This window comes from Sus scrofa, chromosome 3 (genome assembly GCF_054392235.1).
Source record: "Sus scrofa isolate SSC_HxYL_T2T_F1_AM1 chromosome 3, Sscrofa_HxYL_maternal_Yorkshire_Landrace_v2.0, whole genome shotgun sequence".
In the NCBI taxonomy this organism is placed as follows: Eukaryota; Metazoa; Chordata; class Mammalia; order Artiodactyla; family Suidae; genus Sus; species Sus scrofa.
The window spans coordinates 124,657,996-124,674,163 of NC_139385.1; the positions used below are offsets into that span (position 1 = coordinate 124,657,996).

The 16,168-nt window shown below is 46.4% G+C and overlaps 1 protein-coding gene across 6 annotated transcripts in view; it reads left to right on the forward strand.

Moving 5' to 3' along the window:
• The window catches only part of CIB4 (calcium and integrin binding family member 4), a 98,398-nt gene that overhangs the window by 75,683 nt on the left and 6,547 nt on the right, over positions 1–16,168 (forward strand). For 5 of the 6 annotated variants that reach the window (XM_021087728.2, XM_085019926.1, XM_085019924.1 and 2 more), the window contains one exon: positions 14,767–14,908. In XM_021087728.2, coding sequence (XP_020943387.2) covers positions 14,767–14,908 — 142 coding nt within the window. Of the gene's footprint in view, positions 1–4,547; positions 4,686–14,766; positions 14,909–16,168 lie in introns of those variants that run through there. The other variant, XM_085019925.1, reaches the window with a different exon arrangement.

Sequence of the window (16,168 nt, forward strand, 5' to 3'; positions counted from 1 at the left end):
AGGGAAAAAAAAAAAAAAGAAATTCTGGGATTAAATCTCAAAATAGCAACAACAAAGCGCGGGAGGAAAGAAATCAACCGCTGTCGCTGAGATGTACTGATGCAGAGACATTGTCCTGATGCAAAAGACCCTCATCGTGGGGAGTTCACAGGGGAACATGTTCCCAGGGTGCTTGGGGTGAGTATCCCCAAACAGCTGCAAAGCAGCCCTGACACCATCTGCGAAGCCCTCCTGCTTACAGACAGGAAGGCAGATTGTAAACAGCGCGGCACCGAGAGGGCCGGGGGCAGGCACAGGCGGGCCGCTGGGCCGCTGCTCCCGTGAGAAGCACAGTGGCTCCTGTTCTGGGTTCTTCCTCCACGTGTCCGCTGGCGGGTCTGCCCTGGGGGACCTCCTCACCCCAGTCACTGCTTCCTGCTTTGCACAAACTGCTTTTAAAGTACGGGTACGGATCGTGACTCAGCAGGGTTTTATATTGGCTGTTCAAAACGTTGCTGGCACTTTCCACACACACAAATCATAGAAACTGTTGTTAGGTTCCCTGCCTGAGCCACGTGTTGACCCTGCTTGCGGGGCAACCGTGTTGAAATGGAGAAAACAATCCCTCTGCCATACTCTCAGAGCTCTACATTCCTAGGGGTCCTCCTGCCTGGACAAATCACGTTGACGTGTCTGTGAACCACCCTCGCTTGGATTCTCTGCCCCGTGAGAATGCAGAGCCTTCCCCGTTGCTTTGCTATTTTATTGGGCGGAGGGTTGAGAGGGACAAGGAAGAGGGCCTCTTCCTTTTTCCTATGTCCCCTCTGCCTCCATCTCCTGCGCAGCTGCTTCACTTCAAATGCACCCAAACATCGCCCCATCCTCCCCACCCCCAGCCGCCTCACTGGTTTCCACAAAGACTCCACTCCGGTCAAGCACTGTGCACCCTCGCGTCAGCACCGCTGAAGGCTGGGGAGCGTGGGTCCCGGGAGGGGTCCCATCCTGGAGCTGTTGCACCCACCGCCTCCTCTCCCGTCCCTCTTCTATCTGTTTCCCCCACTGCCTTCCTCTATTGGGCAGAACTCCCGGAGCCAAGGGGCTCTTTGCATCCACAGGACCCACCTCCTCCCCAGATGCCCGTTGCTTTGGAGTGTCCAGAGCAATTTCTTTCTCCTTATCCTGCTAATTCCATAAAACAGCCAAGCTGGAAGGTCGAAACAAGGAGCCATTCATTCAACAAGAGCCCTTTAGTTGGTGCTCTGGGAGAAGTAGTTTTCATCAGAAGGGCTCGGGCAGTAAATGGAAACGCTTCCTAAATAAATCTGGCAGACGCTGGAAGAGGGAAGTTAGAGGGAAACAGTTAAAGGACCTGCTTGTAGGACAGACAGCTTGTCACATGTGGAACTGACTGGGAGGGATGAGACAGCGAGCGAGCGAGGGGTCGGGTGCTGGGTTGGGGGTGACGTAACTTGCCTGCCTCGGCAGGACCTGGCCACAGCCTGTCGGGGGTTGGGGGCGGAAGTTGGGGAGCAGAAGGAAGCTTTGGGAGGTGTCTCTGCGAAACACGTGTTTTGCAGGTTGGATGTTTGCCCTGGAGTGAGGCTAGAGACCAGACACACCCCCCCCAACCCCTGTCTTTGCTGGATGTGTCCTGGAGGGGACAGTGCAGGGCAGGGGAGGGGGGATGGGCAGCGTCTGATGTCATGTCTCTGCCACTTATTAGCACTGTGACTTTGACCAGGTCTCTCGGGGTAACATGGGCAGCTTCCTAAGATTCTCGGGCCGGGTCTCAAGAGCTGTTGGTGGAAAGCCCCTGGTGGGATTTCAGTTAAAGGTGGATTTTAATTAACACCCCCTGGGGGACTCAGTCCCACAGCTGGTGTGTTAGCTTCTGTGGGATTCGAGATCCTCATCTGCAGTGAGGTCTATGCAGAGGGAGCCACTCAACACGTAGGCCCCCTTCTCACCCTTCCCCTTGCCAGAGCTGCTCTCCTTTGAGTTTCCCGGAGATTTCAAGGAGGTGATGCCTCTGGCTACAGCCAGCACTGCCCCTGAGGAGATGCTGGGCCATAGGCACCCCTAAGAGCTAAAACTAATATATTTCTGTGCCCATTGGCAGGCGGGGTCAACTCCTGGCAACCTGTTGTTGATCCAGGTAACGACTTTACCTGGGAGCTTAAAATGAATGGCCCTGCCCATCCCTTGGGGGTGCTGGTGATGTGGGTGGGACGGCAGTGAAGTTGGGGTAGATGGATTACTGATGGTAGTTAAAATTTGGGGGGGGCCGCCAGTGCCAGGTGTTTTGCAGATGTGAACTCATTTGATCTCCAGAAAGCCCCATGAGCAAAATTATGATTCTGCCCATTTTACAGATGGGGAAAAGTGGAGACTTGATGATCTGCCTGAGTTCACACAGCTTGTCTTATTGTTATTCTTGTTATCCAGGGTCTTGAATTTTTGTTTGTTTGTTTGTTTGTTTGTTTTCCTTTTTGGCCACACCCATGGCATATGGATGTTCCTGGGCCAGGGATCCAGTCTGAGCCACAGCCGCAACCTACGCCATATCTGCGGCAACACCAGATCCTTAACCCACTTTCCCACAGTGGGAACTCCTTGAATATTGTTTAATGTGTTGCAAGACTCTGTAGAATTGCTATCAAGAGGTTAAAATGCTAATGCACACATGTGAATAGACATTTCTCTGTAATATGAAGAAGTTTTGTTTCTCCTGTAATAGATTCGATAAATAAGTGAGGGGACAGTTGGTCTTTTGAGTTTCTTTCTTTTTCTGTTTCTTCGTTTTCCTTTTTTTGGCTTTGGCAAGTGACACTATTGAAAAATTGAGATCGTGGAAACCTCAAAACCCGCAGGATAGCAGCGTCTTGTAGATGTCAAATAAAAAGGCATCATTTTAACTTTTTAGAGTCAGTCTGACTCCAGAACCTCTGCCCCGTTCACTCCCCACATCAAGTCCCCCACAGCACAGTGCCAGGCCCCTGGGCCACCCTCCAAATCTCAGGGCCCGTAGCCCCCTGAGCTCCTCCATGCTAGCAGGTAGCTCTTCTGGAAGGATCCTCAGGGCAGTGGCAGGTACCCATGGGCCTAGAATCTGGGGAGGGACCAGGCTGGTGGGTCTGAGCCAGGTTCAGGCCACGTGGTCCCATGGATGTTTAATACTATTGAACATTTTTACTGCCTTTCTCCCGGATTTGTTCCATGAGCCATCCACCTCCAGCTGCCGGCAGGACACATCCTCAGCCTGTCCCCGCCAACCCATCTGTCACCAGGAGACAGCTCTCTCCCGGGCCTCTCTGTTTTTAGACTTCAGGAAGGGTGAACATCTAAAACACAGAGACTGTCCTTTTCTTATAAACAACGAGCGGGAAGGGTGCCTGCAGGCCTTCGCCAACAGAGGGAGTGCCTTCACCTAAGCGAGTTTCTCGTGCCCCACGCGCCCTGCCCCCAACCCCCCTGAAATAAAAACGCCAGCTTCTCTCCACCTGCTGAAGACGCGCAGGCCAATCTAGACCCTTGAGGATTTAGGGTCCAGGTTAAGCCCTGCTCTTGCTGGCCTCTACTTAACATGTTTATCCATCCAGTGACTCCTGGGCAGCTGGGAGCTCGGCAGGGGTGGGGTGGGGTCTGTGGAGGAGGAACCAGAGCCCAGCCGGCCTGCCTTGCTCCCAGTCCCCGCGCACAGCACCTCCCGCTGTCCTGCACCACCTTGCCGGCCTGGCCCTGGCTCCTCTGGTGTCTCTCTCGCCTGGCTGGTTTCTTCTTGCAGGCCCTTTGTGGGTCCTACTTCCCAGCAACGCTAGTTTGTCCTGGCTCTTGTCCTTTCCCTCTGCTTGTACTCAATTCAGACACGTCTCCTACCCTGCCTGTTTCTGCAGCGACTTTGGTAAGTGCCTAAGCTGAGTCCTGTGGAGGACAGAAGTGGCGACTTCATCATTCTGGGGGCCCCAGGACCTGGATCAGTGCCCGGCCCACAGTAGCGCGCCTATGCATTTGCTACCAGGGCTTGAAGTTCAGGCCAAGAGACTTGCGTCTCATCTGTAGCTGAGGAAGCCACATCCCTCAGTTCTACTGGTTTGTGGCAAGGGCATGGGACTCAGGATAGTGCCTCAAACCCTGCTTGCTCTGTGTGTGGAGGAATTTGATTTTGAGAACTTGGGAAAAAAAAAATTGCCGTGTTCAATAGCGTCAAGAGAAGCACTGAGACAAAGCATCGACTTAGGAGTCCGAGTCCTCCCTCTCTGGGCTTCAGTTTCCTCTCTTTGTAAAACGTAATGGTGACATCTGTCCTGCCACCTGCCTGCGGGATGGTCACAGCCTGACCCAACACTTTGCACACTGTAGGCGCTCACTCGTGTTGGGGTTGAGAACAGACTGAATGACTCCAACTCAACACTGCCACCTTCTGGTAGAGTTACTCCAGTGCGGAGGGGTGACTCCGTTCAGACCCAGAACCAAGAATTCCTCCTGGACAACAGGGTAGAAGGAACAGAAGCCTTCCGGTTCTGTCCAGAAGCTCCATCCACCTGTGGCTTCCAAGTCACTGCTCCTGCTGACGAGGTCATCCATTTCCCAAGAGGCAGCCACTGCCCAAGTAGCACAGGAAAAGAATGGGCTCCACCATCCACCAGCCGAGAGACCTGAAATTCCCAACCCTCTCTTTCCCTGCGGTGACCAGCTCCCATTAATGGGTGAGGGACCTTTATTTTCATCAAAGAAGCCTTTACGTCCTTTGTTTTTTAATAGAAGCTGTTAATGCTGTTTGTTTTCCTGTACACACTGCTTTCACTGAATACCACAGGTTTTGATACGTTGTGTTTTCATTTTTATTTAGTTCAAATTATTTCCTAATTTCCCTGATGCGCTCTTTGCCTTTGAGGGTTTCCAAGATATCTTTCTGTTATCGATTTCTAATTTAATTTTATTGTGGTCAGGGCATATTTTGTGTGATTTAAATCCTCTCAACTTTATTGGGACTTGCTTAAAAACCCAGGATACGGTGTGTCCTTGTCAATGTTCCAAGTGCCCTTGAAAAAAATGTGTCTCCTGCTGTGCTGCTGAAGTGCTCTGTCAAGTGTCAAGTGAGGCAAGCTGGTTGATAGTCTCTTTAAGTCTTTTACAGCCGTAATGATTTTTGTCTGTTGTTCCATCAGTTGTTGACAGAAAGATGTTGAAATGTTCAGCGATATATGTGAATGTGTCACTTTGAAATGGATTTAAAATGAGAAAAGAGCTTTTTAAAAAATAATTACTTAGACATTTCTCTCTTCTGGTGTCTTCATTCCTTCGTGTAGATCTAAGTTTCCTTCTGGTATTATAGTTCTCCCTGAAGAAATCCTTAAAAAACAAACAAACAAAAAATATCAATGACACAGAACAATTCTTAACACTTAAAATACACAAAATAGCAAATCTGATGAAATATGCACAACATATATGGCTATAAAGGGTTAATACACACACACGGCTATTAATATGGGATATTAACCCTTTATACACACAGATTTTATAGGCATTAATAAGAAAGAAATGAGCAACATAATAGACAATAGGGAAAGGAGTTTTTCCATCATTAATGAAGTTTTTCCATCATTAATGAGTTAAAAAGTGTAGTTGAACATAGTGTCATATCTTTTCAATCCTACTTATTTGGTAATATTTCTAAAGATAGAGGAGATTTGTGTGGGTAAGTATGTAAGATTAAAGGCAAACTTTACCCTGAAGGACTTCTTGTAATGGTTTTGAAGCTCTGGTCTTCTGTGGATGAATTCTCTCGGCTTTTGTTTGTCTGGGGGGAGAAAAAAAGTCCTTTCCCTTTAGGTTTGAGAGATATTTCTGCTGGGTATAGAATAACTGGATGAGAGCCTTTTCTCTTTCTCTCTGAAAGTTAAGACATCCCTCCATGCCTTTTGGCTTGTTGAATTCTTGACAATGAATCTAGAGATAGCTTTATCTCTGTTCCTCTATGTGCGTGTCCCCCCTCACCACCCCCAAATGTATTTTTCTTTATTACTGGTTTGTAGCAATTTGATCATGCCATGCCATGCTGTGGTTTTCTTCAGATTTCTTCTCCTTGGGTTCTGCAGAGCTTCTTGAATCTAAGGATTTATCATTTTTCTTCATCATGCTTTCCTCTACCTTCTGGAACACATAGTGTATTTATAATTGTAGTTTTAATATTTGCACCTGCTTATTCTATCATTAGTGTCATTTCTGGGTCTGTTTCTTTTAACTGATTTTTCTACAGGTTGTGGGTCTACTTTTCTACTTTTTTTCTAATTTTTATTGGAATCCGAACATTGCAAATTTTATATCATTAGGTCCTCAATACTACTGTGTTCATTTAAATGTTATTGAGTTTAGTTCTTGGATGCATTTGTTACTCAAAATAAGTTTACTCCTTTCAAGGCTTGCTTTCAAGATTTATTAAGGCAAATACTGTATACCAGGGGATGCAACAAAACTAATAAATTAAAATTGGTGGAACACTACTGACTAAATTACAAATTTTATTTTGATTTTACTAGTTTCCTTACTTATATCTTTCATCTGCTCCAGTATCCACTCCAGGATCCCATGTTGCATTGTCTTCCTGTCTCCTTCATCCCTTCTAATCATGACAATTTCTCAATCTCATCTTTCATGATTTTTTTGAGCACACTGGCCAGGTATTTTTGTAGGACCTCCCTCAATTTGAGTCTTTCAGATATGTTTCCTTGCTTAGGCTGGGGTTGTGGATGTGTACAGCCAACTCCACAAAGGTGAAGTACCCTTCTCATCACGTCAGAGCGGGGGACACATGATACCAGTATGAATGAGTACTGGTGACGTCAGGTCTCATCACTTAGCTAAGGTAATGTTTCCAGGTTTCTCCACTGTAAAGTCACTTAGTGGACAGAGCTAGAAAATATGTGTGTATGTACTACACCCTGTGTATTACCCACCAATACCTATCTAGTCTGTCTGTCTATCTATCTGCCTATTTATCTATCCATCCATCCATCCAAAGATACCCATGAGTTCCTACAGATGACTTTGACTAATCCAGCGCCACGTCTAGCCTCCTTCTCTTGCTTATTTGTAACTTCTTTTTGTGACAGTAAGAAACTTGGCTCCTATAATCTGTTATTTATTTAACTATTTGTTCAAGCCCATTATCCATGTAGTTTCAGAATTGCTAACCCTGCCGAGAAGTATTCCCCTGTACGGATGTGCCAAAGATTATTTATCCATTCACCTATTGAAGTATATGTGAACTTTCGTGGCGTGCCTTTTCATTCTCTTGATGATGTCTTTTGAACAAAATACATTCTTGATTTGAATATATTCCAATGACATTTTGCTCTCATTATTAGTGCTTTTGTGTATTGTTAAAGAATCTTTGTCTCAAAGTTATGAAAGCGTTCTCCTGTGCTTTCATTTAAAAGTTGTATTACTGGTTTTTCACATTGGCTCTCTGATCAACCTTGGAATTGATTTTTGTGTGTGGAGGGAGGTGAGGATCAAAGATTCCTTTCTTCCCTGTATCGAGAGCCACTAAACCCAATACAACTTATTGAAAAAAAGCTCTCTACGTAAACCAGGTGGCCGTTATTCCAGTCTGTTTCTGGAATTGCCATATGACCATTGATTTGTCTGTCTGTCCTTGCATTACCGCCATACCGTATTGATTACCTTTCACGAGGTCTTGACATCTACTGGGATAAATACCTTGACCTTGTTCCTCCTCTTTAGGATTGTCTTGGCTGTTTTTCCTTTTTTCTTTTTTTTTTTCTTTTCTTTCTGGGCCACATATGGAAGTTCCCAGGCCAGCCTCACCTATGACCTGGACCACAGCCCATGGCAACGCCAAATCGTTAACCCACTGAGCAAGCCCAGGGATCGAACCTGCATCCTCCTGGATACTCATTGGGCTCATTACCGCTGAGTCACAACAGGAATGTCCATGTCTTGGCTGTTCTTCCCCCTTTGTATTTTCATATAAAGTTTAAAATCACCTTGTCAATTTCCACAAAAAAAATCAGCTGGAAGATTTCAACTAGAATAGCATTAACTTTGAAGATAAATTTGGAAAGTATCAGCATTTAATAATATTGAGCTTCCCAATCCAAAAATAAGGTAGAGCTGAAGGAAGTTTTTAAAGGCATTAAAGTGCAAAAAATTCTGTTACACCTTCCTCCCAGGATGTGGGGTCTGCTCATCCAATTTTGCTCAACCGTGAGGGATCTACAGGCAGCACTTCTCTCAGTGAGAGTCTGCTCCAGTAACAGGCTGGCTTCACATAACAGACACCTCCATCCACTCAGGTCCCTGACAGATGTTTTACATCTGTTTAAAACTTTTAAAAATATGAACATTAATCATGTCATTTTAAAAAGTACTGTTAGCAGGCAAAATGAGCAAAAAAAATTATTCAAAAAACCCAAACACTGAAGATTTAAAAAGGTTAATTAGCAGTGAGAAATGTTAAATAATATTGTTTGATATTTTTTTTTTAAAAAAAATGAGATCTGGAAAAAAACAAACTGCATCAGTGACGCCATTATTGAGTCACTAGCGTATTTTTGTGTGGATTTTTTCCAGCAACTGTAAAAAGCTCTTTTTGACGATGTGCTAGCTGGAGCGATGGTAAGGAGATATTTTTAAGCTAAGTCCAAATATTTTCCCTCTGACTTTCATCTTCAAATCAAAGCTCTTGTTCAATAACTTTGAGAAGATCTTTAAAAAAAAAAACTTGTTTTTTTTTTTGGCAGAGATTGCAGCCTCTTTATTGTCAACAAACTGTAGTTTCTGTTTCCAAAAAAAAAAAAAAAAAAAAAAATTCCTGGCATTTGGGGTTTATTTTCACCTTCTTTAGTTTTGTCATGCCTGGATGGAGCTTGCCCTGCTGTTACCTGGATACGTTCCTATACTGACATGTTTATCTTCCCTTGTTCAGAGGGTCTTCACACAAGGATACATGTTATCTTTGAAGTGGAAGTGTTGCTTTGTCAATTGTCATTTTCTTCCTCCTCTGGAGGATTGAAGACGTCTAAGTGAGTGTGAAATTTTATGCAGACTGTAACTCTTTGGATGGGTCCCAGATTTTACTGGTTCAGGTTTCAGATTGTTAAAGTAGTAGCAACAAAAATCTGGAGTAGAGTAAACTGGAGGTGGGCTCATTTATGAGCTTCACTCCCTCTCCTACCTCTTCCCAGCTGTTCTTCTGTCTGAGGGTGGCTGGGCTGGACCAGAGGACTCTGGCTGAGCTGGCACCTGGTGAAGAGATGGGAGAGGCACGGAGGCAGCCTCCCCTGGGCCCGTAGCAGCTCTCCCTGCAGCACCACCAGCATCCCCCTGCACAGAGCGGATATGTGCCTTGGACACCTCATCGTGGGGGCAGTCTGTGCCCTGGGATCTCCCTCTGGGAAGTGATGGGGCAGAGAACCGAGGGCAGAGGGAAGCTGTCATTGTTGGAACAGAGACAGGCTTGGGACACTGTCTTGGCCGATGCCAGGCCTCAGAGAGAATGATACCAGCTCCCCTGGCCTCCAGGGCCCGGACACAGTTCCAGTGACCTGGCCCTAGCCCTGCAGCTGACACCTGCCCTGCTCCTCACTCTGGTACCCCCACCATTCCGAAGCCTGACGGCCCTGCGCTGCCTTCCCCTTCCCCTCTGGGCTACTCCCTTTTTCAGCATTTGCTCCTGTTGCCTTCCTCCAGGGCTCCTCCCATTCACATGGGTGGTTATGACCAGGCGGACTCAGAAGACCTGGGTCCTAGGCGGGCCCTCCCACTGACCTGCTGAATGACTTTGGGCAAGTGACTTTCCTCCCCCCAGGGCCTCCTTTCCACACCTGTGCCATGAGGGGGGAGTCTAGATCAGAGGTCTCCAGCCATTGTGGATCATGCATCTCCAGCAATAAAAAAAAAATATGGAACATGCCCCCCTAATGGGCGTGTATTCATTTATAAACTCAATACCTTCTCATGAAATAAACATGCAAAATAAAAAGTTAAAGATTACATAAAAGATTTTAAAAAATAAATTCTCCTTTATGTCATATGATGAAATTTCTTCCTCTCACAATTTCATTGTTTGCTGATCATTAATAGCAACAGTGGCAGGAAAAGCAGTGTGGTGGGATATGCTTCGTTATTCTTTGAAGTCTTGCTTTAACCCGTTGAGGTAGAGCCATCCAGAGGTCTCTTTTAGCTGAGTGAGTTTTTATGGCTGTCGTAGTTGATTCAAAGGGAAGAGATGTATCATTGCCTATATTAAATTATGGTTCTCATTTCAATCGCATCCACCAATTAAACGCTTTTGATTGAAATTAAGCTGGTAGATATCCGGATTCCCTTATGCCAGTCAGTGGCTCTGACAAGCTAATTGGAAAGCATTGCATTTTTATATTTTCTAGCAAATGGACTCAAACTTCACTCTTCATTTGGGCCATTTTCAAATAGACTAGAAAACTCCGTTTCTAATATTGTCAGGTATGCAGATAGAAGCATCTTTACAGGCGAGATCACATGTTTTCAACAATAAAAATCTCATTTTCAAAACATTCTCTCCACAGCACGAGTTTTCTGGCCACAGCAAATACTTTCTCCATCATTGTTAAAACCAGTCCCCCTTACCTTGAAGAGTCAGAAGAATTTGGATCCATGTTTGGGTAGATATCTCCAAGGTAGCAAACTGCCAACTGCCATTTGTCATGCTAAAGAGCTCGGCAAATTTAGAACACTTGTCTTTCTGTACAAGAGTAAATCCTCTTTAAGTGTGATGGCTATTTTAAGGGCTCTGCCAATAGATAACCAGCAAACCTCCGTGTGGTTCAAAGGATTTTCATAGTCACTTTCCTTCTGATGACAAATTATAAGATTTACTACATTTAAAAATTAAAAAAAAAAAAACAACCCAACCACATCAATGCATCCTTACAGCGCTTCGTGTACCTCTAGATCTAAGTTCTTGCCTGCCGTCACCTACAGGACATTCTGCAGAGAAGAGTGTCATGTGTATCACCATCCCTGTACCCTTACCCAGAATCCTTTCTCATCAAGAAGTGGCCACTCCAGCAGTGATTACACTCAGAGAGATTGTCCCATAAATGGTGTCGTTATTAAGGAGCTAATGTACTGCTCGGGCCGCCCCTGGTCTCTTTCCTTGAGTGGCTCCCAGAAATGTGGTTCTTCACGTCTTTCATTATCGACACAGAATCCAGCAAAACCATGTTAGAAACAGCTGTACTTGTCTTCAACTATTTAGGAACTTTCCCAGAGTGTGAAATTTGTTCTAATGCCTATTTTTGTACAACTTCAGCCAGATTTCCCCTGCATCTTCCAACAGAATCTGTGGTCACCATGTCGTGTTCATAGACTGTTCTTGCTACCAGCAGGTACCGCACCAACAGCCTGCTTCCATCTCTATATAACAAGGGGTGTGTGTGTGTGTGTGTGTGTGTGGATAACACTCACGGGGCAGGGGTCTAAGGGAAACTGAATTGACTTCCTGGCAATTATACATCCCGCATCACTCCCAGCCAATGCCAAGTTGTGGGGGCACCCCCTCCCCCCGGGGGCATGGGGGGAGGAGGGGAGATTGGAATCTCATTCCTGGATTGGATAGATGCTAAGCTAGTCAGCTTCTTGATCTGCTTTGCACCTGTCTGAGTGCAGGAGAAGAGTATTGGAGCCGCAACGTCTCATTATGTCTGATTGGATTCTCATTGTTTCTGCCTCACAGAGAAGAACTTGCATTTTACGTACGGGAGGTAGCTGCCCTGTCATTCTCTTGTTCACTTGCATCTGCCTTATAAGCATTATCCTCAATTGTGGTTTCCTTGCAGGGATCTTGTTAAGCCACCTATCCATTTGCGAGAGTTAATTTAGTTAAAATTTGGCAAAGTAGTCTGTAAAGCTACTTAGCTGGATGCATGTGACCTGGAACACGTCACAGCAGATAGCTCTTAGCCAGATCCATCCGAGGCAGGCACACGAAGCCCTTCTAGGCGATGCAGAGGTGAGAGGAGGGAGGAGACCGGAGCCAGTCTGGAGGTTCTAGCAGGGCAGCCGCATTGGCCTGCACCCTGGCCACTCCCGAAACACCTGTAAGTGTCTATACAAAATTAATCCTGACCCCTGAGAATCTTATTCAGCATGCAGGTCCCTAGGACTATTGGTTTGCTAAGGCTGCCATCACAAAATATCACAATTCTGTGGGTTAAACAACAGAAAGGCCTTGTCTCCAGGTTCTGGAGGCTGGAGGCCTGAGATGGGGGTGTGTGCAGGATTGGGGCCTACGGAGCGCCGTGAGCAAGAACCTTTTCCATGCCTCTCTCTTAGCTGCCGGTGGTTTTCTGACAATCGTTGCCATTCCTTGGCTTGTAGATGCCTCACCCTAATCTCTGCCTCTGTCTCCACGTGGGGTGCTCGCTGACTGCTCATCTGTGTCCAAATTTCCCCTTTGGTGTGGACACCCGTCATATGGGGTCTGGAGCCTACCCCGCTTCATGTGCCCTCATCTTAACTAGTCACATCGACTGTGACCCTGTTTCTAAATGAGGTCACATTCTGAGGGATGGGGGTCAGGACTGCAACATACAAGTCTGGGGGAGACTCAGTTCAATCCGTAATGCCAGGCCACACCCCAGATCCTCTAAAACAGGCTCTCCGAGGGTGAGAGCTATAAATCGTGTTTTTGGAGTTCCCTGGTGACTCAATGGGTTAAGGATCCGGCATTGTCACTGCTGGGACTCTGGTTACTTTGGCAGCGTGGGTTTGATCCCTGGCCCAGGAACTTCTGCATGTCGCGGGTATGATCGATAGAAAGATAGATAGATAGATAGATAGATAAAAATTCATGCTTCTAACAAGGACCTCAGATAACTTGCATGCTCACTAAGGTTTGAGAACTATCCGGTCACCTGAGGTGACGCCAAATGTCCTCTGTCTACTCTCAAATACATAGAAACCCTAAATAAAGTTAAACCATAGATTTTAATAGGTAGCGGAAATCAAAAGAAATGAAAGAGAAAATTCCATGGCCCCCAAAGGGAACCATCAAAATCAGAGAGCAGAGCATCGGCAGGTGCTAGGGAGTCCTAAGGAGTATTAGACAAAGTCATTGGCAGGAGAAGCTGGGGTGGGGGTTCACATTCCCATGGGGAAGACGATTGGGCTCTCGTGTGCTGCAAACAGAAGAACTAATCCTTTTGCATAAAGCCTGGAGCCTTGAAGAGACACCGTGTCAGCGAAAGGGGACTCGAAAAATCCACTAAAGATTTGTTTCAACTAATTAAAAATTTGGAAGATTGAGAAACTGCTGTATGAATTCGCAGAATCAAATAGCTTTCTTAGCTGAGATGCATCTAAGGAAATGGGATCTGGGTTGGTGGAGAGAGGGGTCGGGGTCAGTTGGGATCCCGTAAGGCCTGCCAGCCGGCAGGGGCAGGGTGAGCTTGGAACAGGCTGGGCCCCTGAGCAATTGTGGGCCAAGGAGTCCCAGTCAGTGGGGATGGATTAGAGACACAGAAAGCAGGAGGAGGAGTGTGCCAAAGAAGCACCTGCTACTTTGAAAGAATTCTAAGCTTGTTCCGTGCCCTTAGCGCTTGTGTCGTTGTAGCTCAGTAGGAACAAACCCAACTAGTATCCATGTTCGATCCCTGGCCTTGCTCAGTGGGTTAAGGATCCGGCATTGCCGTGAACTGTGGTATAGGTTGCAGACGCGGCTCAGATCCTGTGTCACTGTGGCTGTGGTGTAGGCTGACAGCTGTAGCTCCGATTCGACCCCTAGCCTGGGAACTTCTATATGCCACAGGTTCGGCCCTAAAAAAATATAAGAAAAAAAATTAACTCTCATTAGATGTGCCCATTCCCCCCAACACACAGCCCACCCAACCTGCCCACGCCGGGGGGCTGGAGGGAGAGTAGCAGCTTTAGTGAGCTGCCTCTAGGCTGGCTGAGAAGCGGCTGGGGTGTTTGCTTAGAACCCTGAGAGGCCAGCCTCAAAAGAGCCAGGCTTCTCATGAATGACCCTGACTAGGCTCAGGTTAGGGAACCAAGAGATCTACAATCACGTGACCCTGACTCACTGGGGACTCAAGTTTGAGAACAAATTGGAATGAAAGTTGTGCAAATTATAATATCTGTAACAGTTATGTGACAACTAATAGGTACCATGTGTTGAATGTTATTCATTAGTCATTGTGCCACTTGAAACCTATCCTATTTAATTCTTACAACTAACTACCAGGTAAATACAGTGTTATCTCACCCTATCTTTTCGATGAGAAATCTTAGGCTCTGTTGATTACGTAAGGTTTGTCTAAACTAAGCTCACTCACTAGGAAACAGTGAAGCCAGAACTTGAACCTGCGTCTGTCTAACTCTACATCAATATGTTGATAGCCGCTACCTCTGGAGAGTGGATTACAAACCATTTTTATCCCATTCTTCATATTTTGGGGAGGTTATTTTCCAAATTTTACATATAAAATTAATATAAAGAGAACAACACAACAGCAACAATGACAAAAGGAGCCTCTGGAAGGCACGTGCGGGAGGAGATGACAGTGGGGACGGTGACATTTAGTGTGGTCCCTCATCCCAGCTACCCTCCATCGTGTCCACTGTCCTGGCTCACTGACCCGCTAGCCACACCAATATTTAGATGGTTGCTATGGTTTTCTTCTTGAATCCAGGACACTGAGCTTCGGAGAGATGAGTGAGGCCCAGGGAGGCACGGGCCTGACATTGATAGGCTTCCTCCCTCTCCTTGCTCCTCCCCAGGTCAACCCTTTCAGAGACCGAATCTGCAGAGTGTTCTCCCACAACGACGTGTTCTGCTTTGAGGATGTGCTGGGCATGGCATCTGTGTTCAGCGAGCAGGCCTGCCCCAGCCTGAAGATCGAGTATGCCTTCCGCATCTACGGTGGGTGCTGTGGGGATTGGGTGGTGGGGCAAGCACCATAGCGCTTAAATAGCCCATCTGGAATCCATTGACATCCGTGCCTCGGTGCGGTAATGTTAGTTGGGGTTGACTGGGTGTTTATGGGCAGCCGAAACTTCTCGAGGATTGCAGAAAATTGGTTGAGAACTACTATTCTAATGGATGGATGACTTTGCCTCCATGGCATCAAAGGCAAATGGTGTCACTGATGTTGATATTTCAAGATAGTAGTGTGGGCAGGCGAGAGAGAGGAAGAGAGAGGACTGTATATAGGTATGAAGGAGTTATGCTTACTTTGAAGAAATGGAGTGATTTGAACACTAGAACTAGCCTGGCCACTAAAAGTCTGAGAAATCTTGGACAAATTATTTTACTTTTTAAGACCTCGGTTTCCTCATCTTTGAGATGAGTGGGTATAGAGAAATCATCTCTGAGGTCCTATGATACTTTTTGTCTCTGATTTTGTCTGGGGAGCCATAAGGCTCTGCAGTTCTTTTTTTTTTTTTTTTTGGTCTTTTTTGCTATTTCTTGGGCCGCTGCCGCAGCATATGGAGGTTCCCAGGCTAGGGGTCGAATCAGAGCTGTAGCTGCCGGCCTACGCCAGAGCCACAGCAACGCGGGATCCGAGCCGCGTCTGCAACCTACACCACAGCTCACGGCAACGTCGGATCGTTAACCCACTGAGCAAGGGCAGGGACCGAACCTGCAACCTCATGGTTCCTAGTCGGATTCGTTAACCACTGCGCCACGACGGGAACTCCATTTTTTTTTTTTTTTTTTGTTTTGTTCTGCTGCAGTTCTGATCTTCAGCAGCCTCATGAATCCTTAGTACACCCAGTATCCTCAGCATTCTCAAGAGGAATCAAACGGAAAGAAACAAGGAAATCTTGAGAAGCCTTCAAATTGACCATGTGCAAGGCTTTAAGCTCTTCATGATAATTCCTTGGCCCCAAAGCACTTGCACCTTTAGGCTGGGAAAGTTTGGCATCTCACCTGCCTTCCTTTTCTGCCAGCTCCCCACTGTCCACGCCGTGGGCACCATCTTATTCCTGCCTCACTCACCTGGACTTGGCTAGAATGGAATGGAGGAGTTTTAAACCAGACAGGCCTATCATACCAGTGTTCCCATCAGTCAAAAAGAGATGAATGATATTCTTGTATCTGCGAGGTCCTCAGTCTTAGGATCCAGGAAACACAAATGAAATCACAGGTTCCCTTGCAGAGAATAGCTGAGTAATCTCC